Source organism: Tupaia chinensis, unplaced genomic scaffold (genome assembly GCF_000334495.1).
Source record: "Tupaia chinensis unplaced genomic scaffold, TupChi_1.0 Scaffold139757_1, whole genome shotgun sequence".
NCBI lineage: Eukaryota > Metazoa > Chordata > Mammalia > Scandentia > Tupaiidae > Tupaia > Tupaia belangeri.
Window position 1 is genome coordinate 3,394,357 of NW_006199637.1, and position 15,005 is coordinate 3,409,361.

The 15,005-nt window shown below is 41.7% G+C and overlaps 1 protein-coding gene across 1 annotated transcript in view; it reads right to left on the bottom strand.

Moving 5' to 3' along the window:
• The window catches only part of RAB10 (RAB10, member RAS oncogene family), an 81,625-nt gene extending 66,626 nt beyond the window's left edge, over positions 1-14,999 (bottom strand). The window contains exon 1 of the mRNA XM_006162194.2: positions 14,680-14,999. Within this exon, the coding sequence (XP_006162256.1) occupies positions 14,680-14,806 (127 nt within the window). The 5' untranslated portion in view covers positions 14,807-14,999. The remainder of the gene's footprint in view (positions 1-14,679) is intronic.
• Between the last annotated feature and the right edge of the window lie 6 nt (positions 15,000-15,005).

The following is a 15,005-nucleotide window of genomic DNA, read 5'->3' on the forward strand; positions in this document are numbered from 1 at the left end:
GGGAAAGAGGGAGAGAGAGGAAGAGACAGTCATTTTTGAAAGTCTTGCTACTCCATTTTCCCCACCATTCTAGAATTCTGAGCTAGCTGGGGTTACATGTGTGCACCACAGCACCCTGGTATGTTTTAAGGTGGTCCTCAACCAAAAGCGGGCCTTCTATGCTTCAGTATCACCCAGTGGGGTGTCCTACTGCACACACCACCACAGTTGAGCCAAAAATCTCATTAAGGATGGACAGGATACTTACAAGAGCAATAGCAAAATATCATCCATCCCTAACTTTACCGCATGTTAAGAGTTAAAGTGGAATCAAAAATCATTTTGAGGTTAAAAAAAAAAATCATCAAGGACTGGTCTCACAGCCTGGTGGTTAAGGGGGTCAAATCCCACACTGCCAACCACAGCTCAACCCCAGCCCCAGCAGTTGGTGAAATACATCAGGCACACATGCATGAATGCCGCAAATCTTGACAGAATGAAGAAATGAAGAAGAGACTGCAGCATGACCACACCCCCACTGGAGGATGTTTTTCCTCTCTAGCAAGCGCAAACACCCCTGACAATTTTTAGAAAAAAGAAAAACAAAAACAAACCAAGATACATAAATTCTACCTTCATTTCAATGACATTGCAACACTACAACAGATGAAGACAATGAAGTTTACAATGTCAGTCCCCCTGAAGAAGGTGTCAAACAGGAACAGCCAATTCATGCCTCAGAACCTGGAGAGGTTTAACGATAGGAGATACTAACCAAATGCCTGGTTAAAGGATAAAGGTCTGTGTAAGGATACCCCAAGACATAGACGCCATCTCGCATAGCCAGGTGTCACCATCACTCAAGAACAAGCAAGGGGTTTATACCCCAGAAAATCTTAAACACACACACACACTGAATTCAGGAACACCAAGCTCAACTGAATCTGGGGATGAAACTAAAAATAAGGAGATTAAATATAAATGCATATAATGAAATTAAAGCTAACCTCATACTTGCCCACCCAAGTCCCTTTTGCTAGATTCAAGAATGCAAGCCCTATATCTACCTCCCCACCCCCAAGCAGGTGATCTAAGGGTCTTTCTCTGGAGAAACTGAATGGCTCCAGAAAGAAGACTTCAGACATTAGTAACTGGATGCTCTCCCAGTGAAAAAAAAATAGACTCACTGTTCCATCATCCTGCAGCAGAGCCCACCAGCAAAAAACCCTGCTCATGTTTACAGAGCTTGCAAACATCTTTTTAATGATTCATTGTGAAGTATGAATGCACAGCTTGAAATCACCAATCATTTCAGAAAAGCCTCTAAAATAAAACACAGACTAAAACAAGGGGGAAGAAGGGTGAAGACAGAGAACCTGCAGGAAAGAGAGAGCAAGAAACAAGAAAAGCATCTAATATGCTGTTCTCCAAGAACAGAAGACACTATATTCGTGAAACAAGAAGAGATTTTTTTTTTTAATTTTTTAACTGCCAGAGGGCATTTGTGCTAGTCAGTCAGAGAAGAGAAAGCACCTCCCAATGAAGTACTGTCACACCCCAACCCCATCTCACTTCTCCATCCTGCTGGGATTTGGGGGCCGCAAGTGTAGAAACCGTGTGTGTTTTTCGAGCCACTGGTGCCAGGGCTGGAACCACAGTCTGAACCATGGTTGGCCATGTGACATCCAGCTCCCTTAACCAATAAGCCATCAAGCCAGAACAGAACAGAATTTTAACTAACTTTAGGACCAGCAGGTATCATAGAGGTTAAGGTAGCTGGGTCCCACGTGGCTGACTGCATGGTTCATGTCTGGGCCCCAGTGGCTTAAAAACCATGATAGGTGACTGCGCATATGTGCCTAAAATCTGGAGAGGAGAATGGAAGAAAGACTGCAGTATGGCCACCCACCCCAGGGATGATTGCTCACTATCGACCCCCACCCACCAAGAGCATATGCCCTATACCGAACAGGAAAAAAAAAAAAAGTACCAACTTTACAGAACAAACAATAAGAAAAAGCTACTAGAATTTTAAAATGACAGCTAAATAAAACCTTCAAAAGGAAGGTTAAAAGATAAAGTCAAGGAAATCTCCCAGACATAGAACAAAGCAAAAGAGTTACTGTAGAAAATAGGAAACCAGACAATCGATCCAGGAAGTCCAACGTCCAATTAAAAAAACAGAAACTTAAGGGAAGAAAATTATAGGAGGAAAAATACAAGAAAATTTGAGAAATGAAGGACCTAAAAAGGATCACCAAGTACCCAGAACAATGGTTTATAAAAGACCCACCCACTAAGGTACATAACCGTGAGATTTGTTACTAGGAATTTAAAAGATTAAATAAACCTAAAAACTCATAGCGACAAACGAGGCTACTAACAAAGGATAAAGAATCAGAATGGTATTAGATGTGTCAGCAACATTAGAAGATAGCACACAATAGAGTAATGCTTTCAAAATCCTAAGAGAAAATTGTTTTCATCCTAGAATTCTATGCTCTGTCAAACATTCAGTTGAATGAAAGGAAAGAATTAAGACATTGTCAAATATGGACAGTGTCCCCAAAATTTCCTTTACTGTGAACTCTCTTGCAAGAAACTTCTAGAGGATGATATACTCCAAGGCAGTGAACAAAGAAGGTACGGCAAAAATAAAACCAGGGTATCACACAGGAGGAGTCTTGGGGAATTCTGAAAGCACAGCTGTGCACAGCCTTTTAATTAAGGCCAGTCCACCACTGAAGGAAGCGAGATCTAGGAGAGAGGAGTCCAGGAAAAGGATAGAAACAAAAAAATTCTCTGATGGTTTAACTGCGTGGAAACTCATATTGAGATGTTGGAGAGAAGGAAAGCTAATCAAATAATTAACTTCACAAGACAGAAACTCTAGTAGACTGTTTAACTGAAACATTTACATGGGCATATTAATTGCTAGAGTGCACACACACTTATCATAGAGAGAGAGAGAAAATACCCTCCGAATGCCGTGTGGTTTACACTGCAATCCCTTCTCCATTTCTCCATCCTTTCAGGATCTTTGGCCTACACACACGTGCCTAGCCGTGGTTTTTAATGCCATCAGGGCCAGTATTTGAACTGTTAGATATGTGGGACCCAACTCCCTTAACCACTAGGCTGCAGTGGTATTAATTAGTATCCATATTAATGAATACCAATTTAACAAAGAATTGAAACAGATATTAGGATGAGATTACAAAATGTTCAAGTTGGGACCAGCAGTTGGCATAATGGCTATGTTGCTGGACTCCCATATAGTCGACTACAGTTCGAGTCCCGGACCTGGTGGCTTAAACTCATGCTTGGCGCGTGTGCATGTGTGCCCAAGATCCCGAGAAAAGAATGGAGGAGAAGGGATTGGGGTGTGGCCATTCCCCCAGGGGGTGGGGGTGGGGGGTGATTTCTCACCTCTGTCTGTCTTACTCCAGTCTTTCTGGAGAGCTTACGTGCCCAATAGCAAAAAAAAAAAAAAAAAAAAAACCAACAACAACAAAAAACTCCCCCCACCCCCCCAAAAAATATTTAAGCTAGAGCTGGATCCCACAAGGCCAACCCCTGGGTTCCAGTCCTGGACCCAGAGGCTTGAGAAATATGCCAGGTGCATGTGCATGCATGCCCCAACTCCCAACAGGATGGAGAAATGAAGCGACTATAGCGTGACCATCCTCCCCATGGGGGACAGCTTTCTCCCTCTACTGCTGTCTCTTTTGGTGAGTGCATATGCCCTCTGGTAAATTTTTAAATTCTCATTTAATACTAAGTTAACAATTTGGGAAACCTATATAAGCATATGTTTAAAACCAAAGAGGTATATAAGGAAAGAAAGGGCTAGAGGATGCCTCTAAAAATGATGACTGGAGGTGGAAAGGGGAGAGACAAGAGGTTGCTTTTTTAAAATTATTACTATAAATCTTTTTTTTTTTTTTTGGTAGAGGTATTTTCCTATAGGATGCATGCTCGCCAGAAAGATGGAGAGAGACAGAGAGACAGAAAGTGAGAAATCACCCCCATGGGAGGATGGCCACACCGCAATCCCTTCTCCTCCATTCTCCTCTCAGGATTTTGGGCACGCGCACGCACATGCACCCAGTGTGAGTTTAAGTCACCGGGTCCAGGACTTAAACTGAGGTAGACTACGTGGGAGTCCAGCAACATAGCCATTCCGCTAACTGCTGGTCCCTTACTATACATCTTTTGGCAATATTTAAGTATGTACATATTACCACTGCTAAGAATAAACACTAATTTGAAAAACTCAGGAAGTGCAGAGCAAATTATGATATATGGTGATCACTAGGTCAACTTTCCTTCCTCTATTACGGTCAAGCGGAATCTCCAGAACCTTCAGAACATCTGCATCATCTGACTGACTATATGAAGTTGGGGGAGGGGCGGGAGGAGACCCTGCACACACTCAATAAATTCGGTATACATTCCTAAACACACTGGAACGACTGGACATTCCTTCCATAAGCCAAAAAAACTCAACCTAACCCCCACATCACATACAATTAACACGAAACTGAGTGTAAGTTCACATATAAACATAAAAAATTATAAAATTTTACAAAAAATTAAAAGAAAATCTTTGGGACCTAGGGCAGATATGAAAGTATGACCCATAAAAAGAGAATCAAAAGTATGATCTGTAAATTGGACATCATCAAAATTTAAACTGTTTGCTCTGCATAAGTCCACGTCAAGAGAATAAACAGGGGCCAACAGGTGGCACGGTGGTTAAGGCACTGGACACTCCCACATGGCTGACCATGGTTAGAGTCCCAGACCTGGTGGTTTGCTTTCTCACTTTCCCTCTCTTTCTCTCTCTGGTCAAAGTAAATGAATGAATAAACAAAATTAAATAAATATTTTTTTTTGGAGAGGTTTTTCGCTATAGGGCGCGTGCGCTCGCCAGACAGACAGAGACATAGAAACAGATAGCGAGAAATCACCCCCCAGGGGGGAATGGTCACGCTGCAATCTCTTCTCCTCCATTCTCCTCTCGGGATCTTGGGCACGCACGCACTTGCGCCCGGCGTGAGTTTTAAGCCACCAGGTCCAGGACGCGAACCGCGGTCGACTATGTGGGAGTCCAGCGACATAGCCATTACGCTAACTGCTGGTTCCCAATAAATATTTTTTAAGAGGACAAACAGATAAGTCACAGGCAGGGAGAAAATAATGATATTTGCAAATCACAATATCCTGGTTTCTCCCCTGAGAAACCACCCTCAGGGGAGATGGCCATGCTGCAATCCCTTCTCTTTCGTTTTCCTCCAGAGATTTCAGGCACACATGCACACACAACCAGCATGAGTTTCAAGCCACTGGGTCTGGGACTTGAACCATGGTTGATGATGTGCCTTAACCACTTTGCCACCTGCTGCCCCCCCCCAGGACTAGAATTTTAAATGTGTAAAGAACTCTCCAAAACTCAACAGTTAAAAAACCTAATAAACAGACATTTCACTAAAGAGGGTACAAATGGCAAATAAGCACACAGAAAGATATTTCAACACCTTTGGCCATTTGAAAATTAAAACTACAATGAGACTGTCACCATGCACTTATTTGAATGGCTAAAATACAACACAGTGACAACACCAATTACTGGTGAGGATGCAGAGAAAGTGGGCCCAGTCATACACTGCTGGTGAGAATGTACAATGGTTCAGTCTCTTAGCCAGTTGTTTGGTAGTTTCTTATGAAATTACTATGTGACCCAGCAATTGCATTCTTGGGCATTTATTCCTGAGAAATGAAAACCTATGATCACACAAAAAGCTGCACACGTATATCCATAGCAGCTTAATTTAAAATAGCCAAAAACTAGAATCAGTCCAGATGTTCCTCAACAAGTGAATGGTTAAACAAACTATAGTATACACATACCATAAAATATTACTCCAAAAAAAGGGGACTACTGAACCTGGATGAATTTATGAATCTCTAGGGAACTATGCTGAGTGAGGGAGAAAAAGTCAATTCCAAAGGGTACATTCTGTATGGTTCGACTTATATAACATTTCTGGAATGACAAAATTTTAGAAATGGAGGACGGGGACCAGCAGATAGTGTAATGGCTATGTCGCTGGACTCCCATGTAGTCAACTGCAGTTTGAGTCCTGGACCCGGTGGCTTAAACTCACGCCAGGCGTATGTTTGTGTGTGCCAAGATCCTGAGAGGAGAATCAAGAAGGGATTGCGGCGTGGCCATCCCCCCCGGGAGATGATTTCTCATTTTCTGTCTCTCTGTCTGTCTGTCTCTCTGGCGAGCGCATGTGTGCCCTGTAGCTAAAACCTCTCCAAAAAAAAAAAAAGAAAGAAAGAAAGAAAGAAAGAAAGAAAATGGAGGACAGAGACTCATGGTTACCAAGGTCAAGAATAATTGGGGGTGGGGGAGACAGGCCATGGTTTATATGGATTCTCATCCCTTGTAACTGTTTAGTATTTTGACTTTGGTAGTGGATGCATGAGCCTACAAGAATGATAAAATTGTACAGAATTTATAGGACCAGCAGATGGTGTAATGGTTACAGTGCTGGACTCCCATTTAGTCCACCATAATTCGAGTCCTGGATCCTGGCTTAAAACTCACACTGGGTACATGTGTGCCCAAAATCCTGAGAGGAAAATGGAGAAGAAATTGCGGCATGGCCATCCCAGGTCCCTCCTGGGGGATGATTTGTCACTTTCTGCTTCTCTGTCTCTCCAGCAAGCACATGCATCCTATAGCAAAAATCTCTCTAGGGACCAGCAGTTGGCATAATGGCTATGTCACTGGACTCCCACGTAGTCGACCGCGGTTTGAGTCCCGGACCTGGTGGCTTAAATGTATTCCGGGCGCGTGTATGTACGTGCCCAATAAGAGAATGGAGGAAAAGGGACTGCGGAATGGTCATCCCCTCTGGGGGGTGATTTCTCACTTTCTGTCTGTCTCTTTCTGGTGAGTGCATGTAACCTATAGCAAAAACCTCTCCCAAAAAAAACCTCTCTCTCTAAAAAAAGAATATACACATAAAAGCATAAAAATAAAACAGGAAATTTTAATAAGACTGACACATTGCATTAGATGTCAATACCCTGGTTGTGATTATACCGTAGTTTCACAAAATGTTACCAGTGAGAGAAACTGGGCAAAGTGTACAACGGATCCCTCTGCATTATCTTTCATAACTTGATGTGAATCCACAATTATCTTAGTAAAAATTTCAATTTAAAAAGTCTGCATAAGCACTGCTATTGATGTGAAAGAAACAAGTCAACAATGTCCTCTGTTCTAATTTGATACATTCTATTTTTTGGATCTCCAGAGTAGTGGTTCTTCCATTTTCTAATGTTCTTCAATCTTGGATGCTCTGTTTCTGGGTCATATTGGAAACACAGCATTCCATTACTAGTTACTGTTTTCCTGAAAAAGGTACTATTTTCCATCTCTGGAAAGAACAATCGCTTATGCTACAGCCCAAAGTACACTGCACTTATCTTCAAAGAAAGTTTTTTCCTCCTTCCAAATTTCTCTTCAGATTGAATTTTCTTCACCAGAATTTTATTCTAATCATCTTTTCAAATTCTTTTTATTATAATCCAAATTTAAAGAACTTGCACTGGATTCCCACATAGTTCACCACAGTTCTAGTCCTGAACTTGGTGGTTTAAAGCTCGCACCAGGCGCATGTGCGTGCATGCCCAAAAGGAGAATGGAGGAGAAGGGACTGTGCCATGACCATCCTCCTTGGGGGCGGCGATTTCTCGCTTTCTGTCTTGTATCTTTCTGGCAAGTGCACGCATCCTACAGCAAAAATCTCTTTAAAAAAAATCTTAACCCATTAACCCTCAATTATTTATTTACTTGAAGAACTCAACTGCCTAATCTTTATAAGACTTTTATCAATGCTTATGGGGTTCATACAACGTTCGGTTAACTTCAACACATTTTGTAGCTCCTTTAAACTCTTTAGGACTAACCAACTCCATAAGCTGCTGTTCCATGCAGATCTCTTGAGCTCATCACCCAATTTATATTTGGTATTAAATAATCATCTTTATTAATATATCAACACTCGACAAGTCCCCCCTTTTCTGCTCTTCACAGCTGCTATCACAAAACTGCCTGGGCAACCTTGTACTGTTGTCAGGAGCCGAAACAGAGCACCATCACTTCTATCATTCTTTCCCTTTTATAAACCAAACAAGAGTATTGTAACTATTTTCGCCACGCCTTCTACACCATAATCTTTAAAAAGAAAATAATTTAACATTATCAGCTCTGCTCTATTATGCTCCATGTTGGTAAAGGACACATAACCTAAACAAAATTTGTGATACTTGATTCTGAGACTTGTTATTTGAGCAGGAGAACTAACCTGTCAGTTTTTTTCTGCCTGGAACAGTGAAATGCTCAGAACGAGAAACATGCCTATGAACAAGAACGGCTCTAGATGCTAATAAAACTCCTTCACTAATTAGCCATGTTACTTTAGCCTCCTGGAAGTTACTTTACCTCACCAGTTCTGTTTTCCCACTCTGAAAATTCACTGTAGGATTCATTCTTGAACTATAATTCTGTCATTCTAACTTTCTAAGATCTACCTAGATGGTTACAACAAAAAGATAAATCTGCTGGGACCAGCAGTTGGCGTAATGGCTATGTCACTGGACTCCCAGGTAGTCGACCGCGGTTCGTGTCCCAGACCCGGTGGCTTAAAACTCACGCCAGGTGTGTGTGCATGCATGCCCAAGATCCTGAGAGAACGGAGAAGAAGAGATGGCAGCGTGGCCATCCCCTCTGGGGGGGTGATTTCTCACTTTCTATCTCTCTGTCTCTGTCTGTCTGGCAAGAGCATGTGCCCTATAGCAAAAACCTCTAAAAAAATTTTTAAATAAAAAATAAAGTAAAAATTTTTAAAAAGATAAATCTGCTTTCAATATCTAAAAGTGCAGACCTGTGATGCTAAGTGTGGGGGGAAAACATACAAGATCCTCTTGATTTACCCACCGCTGGTTAACAAGCCTATCACCTGGAACAGGAAGGGCCATCTGTGATCAAATGCTCTTTAAGAGAGCTGGGTCAAGTATTGGACAATTTTTTTTTGTTTTTTTTTTTGTTGTTGTTGATGGGGACGTGATAACTTTACCATAACAAAAGTTACCAAGGAAATAATCTTTAAAAATTGTAGCCAAAAACGTACATTAAATTTATCATATCTCTTTTTTTTTTTTAGAGAGGTTTTAGCTATAGGACACGTGCGCTCACCAGAAAGACAGAGAGAGACAGAGACAGAGACAGAAAGCAAGAAATCACCCCCCAGGGGGATGGCCACGCCACAAGCCTTTCTCCATTCTCTTCTTGGAATCTTGGGCACGCACGCATACGTACCCAGCATGAGTTTAAGCCACTGGGTCCAGGACTCCAACCGCAGTAGACTACATGGGAGTCCAGCAGTGTACCCATTACACTATCTGCTGGTCCCATCATCTTAATATTTTTAAGTGTACAGTTCAGTAGGGTTAACTACATCACACTGTACAATGAATCTTCTGAATTTTTCATCTTGGAAAACTGAACTTTCATATCTTATAAAACTGAAATGGGTTGTTTATTCCCATGTAAAAAAAAAAAAAAAAAACTCTCTATTTGGCCCTCCTGGTAATCATTGTTCTGTTTCCTATTTCTATGAGTTTGACAATTTTAGATGCTTCATATATGTGAAATCATATAATATTTGCCTTTTTGTACATTTTAACCATTTTTAAATATTCATTATGAGGCATAAAATATATTCATTGTTATGCAACCATCACTACAATCAATCCATCTCCCAAACTTTTTCATCATCCCAAACTGAAACTCTGTGCCCACTGGGTGATAGTGCCCCACTCTCCCCCTCCCCGCCCCTCCAGGCACCTTACATAGAATTTGTCCTTTTATGCCTGGCTTATTTCACTTAGTATGTTTTCAAGGTTCATTCATGTTGTAACATGTATCAGAATTTCATCCCTTTCTGAATACTATTCTATTGTCTCTCTGAATTTGTCTAGTCTAGGTACCTCATATAATATGTGTCTTTTTGTGTCTGGTGAATTTCATTTAGTATAATGTTTTCAACACTCATCCATGTGTAGCACCTATCAAAATTTCAACCTCTGAAACATGCTCATCCGAAACCAGTAATTCTCTTAAGCAACTAATTTTCAAACTACTTTCAATTTTTGAGACAAGTCTTGCCCTTCAAGTACTCTATTAGCCATGAGGCCAGCAGGTGGCATAGTGGTTGATGTGTTGGATTCCCACATGGCCGACCGTGACTCCAGCTGCAGACTGGTGGCTTGAAAATCATGTTGCGCATGTATGCGTGTGTGCCCAAAATCCTGAAAGGAGAATGAAGAGGGGATTGTGACGTGGCCATCCCCCTGTGAGGTGATTTCTTACTTTCTCTCTCACTATCTGTCTCTTTCTCGGGGAGCACAGTACCCTACGGCAAAAACAAAACAAAAAAACCTCTATTAGCCAAACAGCTAATATTCTGAAGTAAAATCTGATCCAAATCCATTCCATATAATGCTCAGACAGCAGATAAAAAGGAAAACATTAAAATAAGCTAGCCTTTATTGTGTATTAAGAGGCTTGTAACTACTATTGTCTGCTACCTGCCTTTATTCATTACTTACCATGCACCCATTAAATGCAGGGACTTTTCTAGGTGCTTAACATATAGGAGGGGCCTTGAACAAGGTCATGGAAAATGAAATTAAAGTACGAGTTTATTTCAGTGCAAAAAAATTTTGAAACTCATAGTTTTTCATATGTATTTGTCATTAATTTTTGAAAATCCCTTATATCAGGGGGGAAAAAAAAGCAGACAAAGATCTGTGCCTTATGCAACTTATATGCTAGTACCCTTGTACTGACTTTGAGAATGGCTGAATGTGGAACATACCAGTAATTTGTTTTTACAACTATGTCTGCAATAAATCAGACTAGAAATATAATATAGATATGAACTGAAAGGATACAGAAAATTTTGGATACAGAAAATTTTAAATACAGTAATCTTTCTGAGCACTTTAAGTAACTACCATAAATCTATAAAAATTTTCTCTTCAAAAAATCAATAGCCAATACAAAACTAAAAAGTGCTTGAAATAATGGGGGCCTGTTTTATCTTGCAGTCTGATCCTCCTGAAGGTAACCACTTCTATATAAACCTCAGATGTTTTAACAATCAAATGACAAATCACAAATTTCACTATTATTTACAGATAGAGAATGCTCTAAATTATAACAACAACCAAAAAAACCTAGTTGGGACCAGCAGATGGCGTAATGGTAACATCGCTGGACTCGCACCAAGTCAACCACAGTTCGAGTCCCAGATCCAGAGGCTTAAAACTCACACCAGATGTGTATGCATGCTGCCCAAGATCCCGAGAGGAGAATGGAAAAGGGATTGCAGCGTAGCCATCCCCCCAGGGGGTGATATCTCGCTGTCTGTCTCTCCCTGTCTTTCTGGCAGGCACACTTGCCCAACAGCAATAATCTTTCATTAAAAAAAAAAAAAAAAAAACTCTAGTCGATTGTCAACATTTTAAATGAGGACATAAAGGTAGTATATATTGGAAGTTTTTCTGGTCATCTGCACACTAGGCAACTGGCGATGTTAAATAGTTTAGACATGCACTGTCTAGTGTGGTAGTCACTAACCATACTAGAACTAGTGGTTACTGAACACCTGAAATACACCTCATCTAAATCGGGATGAGCTGTAAGTATAGCTTACACAACAGAGAAAGAGGATGTAAAATATTTCAGCATGTCTTTTCATCTTATTTACAAAGTGATATTTTACTTATGAATTAAAATAAATTAACGTTTTAAGTTTTGCACATGCCCTCCTGAGAGACAAAGAGATGTACAATGCGAAAGCCCCCCCACGCCCCACCATGGCGGGTGATCATGTCACAGTCCCTTCCCCTCCACTTCACCTTTCAGAATTTTGGTCACACCCACTTTTTCAAGCCACTGGGTCCAGGACTCAAACTCAGCCATGTGGGATTCCTTCTTAACCCTACAGCTGGTCCTTCACTTTTTTAAATGTGGCTATCAGAAAAAAGGTAAAAATTATATATGTAGGTCACATTATTCCTTTTGGACCTCACTGGCTTAAGATGACTGTAGAGTTCTAAACTTGTGCACAGTTAATATATGACTATGTTTGAGCTGTAATCAGAATTCTATAATTTTTCTTGGCTTACATTACTTCAACATCTTACGTATCAAAATATCAAACACTTCCCATATCAAAATGGGAAAATGTCAAATATTTCTTGGGGAGTCCACCAAATGCAGGACATTCAATCCATAAAGTAAATGTTCCACCACACCTCGGCAGAAGGATCACACAGTCTATATATAGCTAATACGCCCTGTGCTCCTACAAAGTGCCTGGCACCATGCTTTACTCTCATGGCCCATAAAATCCTCACAACTACCCTATGCAGTAGCTAAAAAACTGCAGCAGAGAGAGGTTAAGCAGCTTGTTAAAGATGCCCACCTGTGGAACCAGAATTGCAATGCAGCAGGCTTGATCCAAAGCCACCACACCGTTTCTCAAGTAAATTGGACTACACAAAAAAACTATGTCATTATCGTGCAGGACTGGGTTTTAGTTGTGGGTGTGTACGTCTTACAGAAAGACTGGAGTAGAATGCTTTGCTTCCTTCTCTCCCCCCCCACCTTTTTCAATAGAAGGTTAAAGTGGACGTGGACCTCATGAATTAAGTTCTCAACCTTACTTCAGACTTGTTCTACACTCCCTCTTCCAGAAAGGTCCTATCCCTCTGGCCCAAGTGCTATTTGTCCTGCAGGCCTCATTTCAGACATTCTCTCAGACTCTGCAAGAGTTAGGTTCTCACCCCCTTGCCTGTGTTTCTTGTTGGAGCACTTTCCACACTATTGTACTTGTCCTCACTAGAATGCTCCCCAAGGGGCCTACTGTGTTCACAAATCCCAGTGCCTAACATTAGCTGCTCAATAAATATTTGCTAACCTATCTGACCACCTGATCCACCCAGCTACAGCTGAAAGTGGAATATTGAAAGCAAACTTAGTGCTGGTAAATGCTAACCCACAAGGCAGAGAACAGGCTCTGAGTTTCAAGAAATGTATGACAGACCATCACACACAGGAAGTGATTATGATTTCCCCCCAAGGGTGAGTAAAATTTAAAAATCTACTTGAAATAATCACTTGTCCACTTTAATTTCAGTTAGTTTTATGAGAATGAACTAAGGAGCTGATATGTGTTGGAAGAAAGCAACGACATCAGTAATGCAGTAAGTTGTTTGAAATCAGTTTAATCTTGACAATCTCCAGGGTTCAAAGACTGAAATCCCTTTTTTTGAAGTGTCTCAATATAAAATTAGTTACATCTAAAAATGTGTTTCATTACACAGCTCCAATGAGGAGTGCTGGCATCCAAGTGACAGATGCAAGTATGTGTCCTTTAAAAAAACTGGGGGGCGGGGGGGGGGGTTTGCTCACGTAAAATTAACACAGCACAATTAGTTTCAGTAATGCAGTAAGTTGTTTGAAATCAGTTTAATCTTGACAATCTCCAGGGTTCAAAGACTGAAATCCCTTTTTTTGAAGTGTCTCAATATAAAATTAGTTACATCTAAAAATGTGTTTCATTACACAGCTCCAATGAGGAGTGCTGGCATCCAAGTGACAGATGCAAGTATGTGTCCTTTAAAAAAACTGGGGGGCGGGGGGGGGGGTTTGCTCACGTACAATTAACACAGCACAATTAGTTCATTTTCTAACCAGAGCCAAAGGGACTTTCCTAGAGCCTTCCCTTTTCTTTTCCTACATGAGAACCCAATTCAAAAGGTCAAGCCCTAGCACTTACTTCCACACTAAGTAATTCTGAAACGTGGAGAAAGTACATTAGAAGTCCTTACGCTACGACTGGCGAAATACTTTCCTGTAAATTCTAGCGTCGAGTAAAATACCAGAACTTGACTTCATTCCATCGGGTTGGAGGACAGGCACTGATCAGCTCGCTGATTACTGCTTCTGTTGATGTCTCGAAAAGCACGGAGGCCGCCACGCCAGAGTCCCACCCCAAGCACGAAGAGCCTCCGATTGTTTGACACATCAATGGATTTTAGTTAACGCGGCAATTCATTTTCTCCCTCTAATCTGCCCTAATTATTCTTCACATAAACCCTCAAGTTCACTCGAAGTGACGACCATACGGAATCTTCTCCCTGCCTCTAATTATAAATTCAGGCCTCCACCGAAGAGCTGGTACTGCTTCGATCCCAACCACTAAAATATACGCCTTACAAACATCGCACATCTAGTAACTCCACGCAAACAGGGAAAGCCAGTCCAGTGGCCTCAAGAAATAGGATTCTGGAACGTGTTAAACGCTGCATATTTTGTAACAGCAGGCACTGGGCAGAGAGGGAGACTTGAAAGCAAAAGACCGGATGGAAAGCCTGGGAAGACCCCGCCCCAGCAAGCTCGAAGCCGATTCAAACAGTAACTTGGGTCTGTCGTTTGGAATCGGAATCAGTGAAACAAAGGCGTATATTACGGGCAGCAAGATGTCTGGAGTAAAAGAAACGGTCTGCAGCTCCAGACACGGAATCCCATCCTCCCACGGGTCTTACCTATGGTGGAAATAAAGGTGGTATTGAAGGCATCATCCGAAAAACGAAAAAGGACGCAGGTCTTCCCCACTCCCGAGTCCCCGATCAGGAGCAGCTTGAAAAGCAGGTCGTACGTTTTCTTCGCCATTGGGAGGAGCGGCTCAGGCTCTCGCCGCCGGCCCCAAGGGATCGGTCCCTCTCACTACGGCCAACTCCTCACTCGGGCGTTCTCAGGCCGGAGGACCGGGGAAGCGTGGGAAAAAGGAGGGCTGGAGAGGGCGCGGGCGACCTACGAACGGCCTCGTCCAGGAAGCCCCGACGGTGGCGGCGTCCGGTGCCTCCGAGGG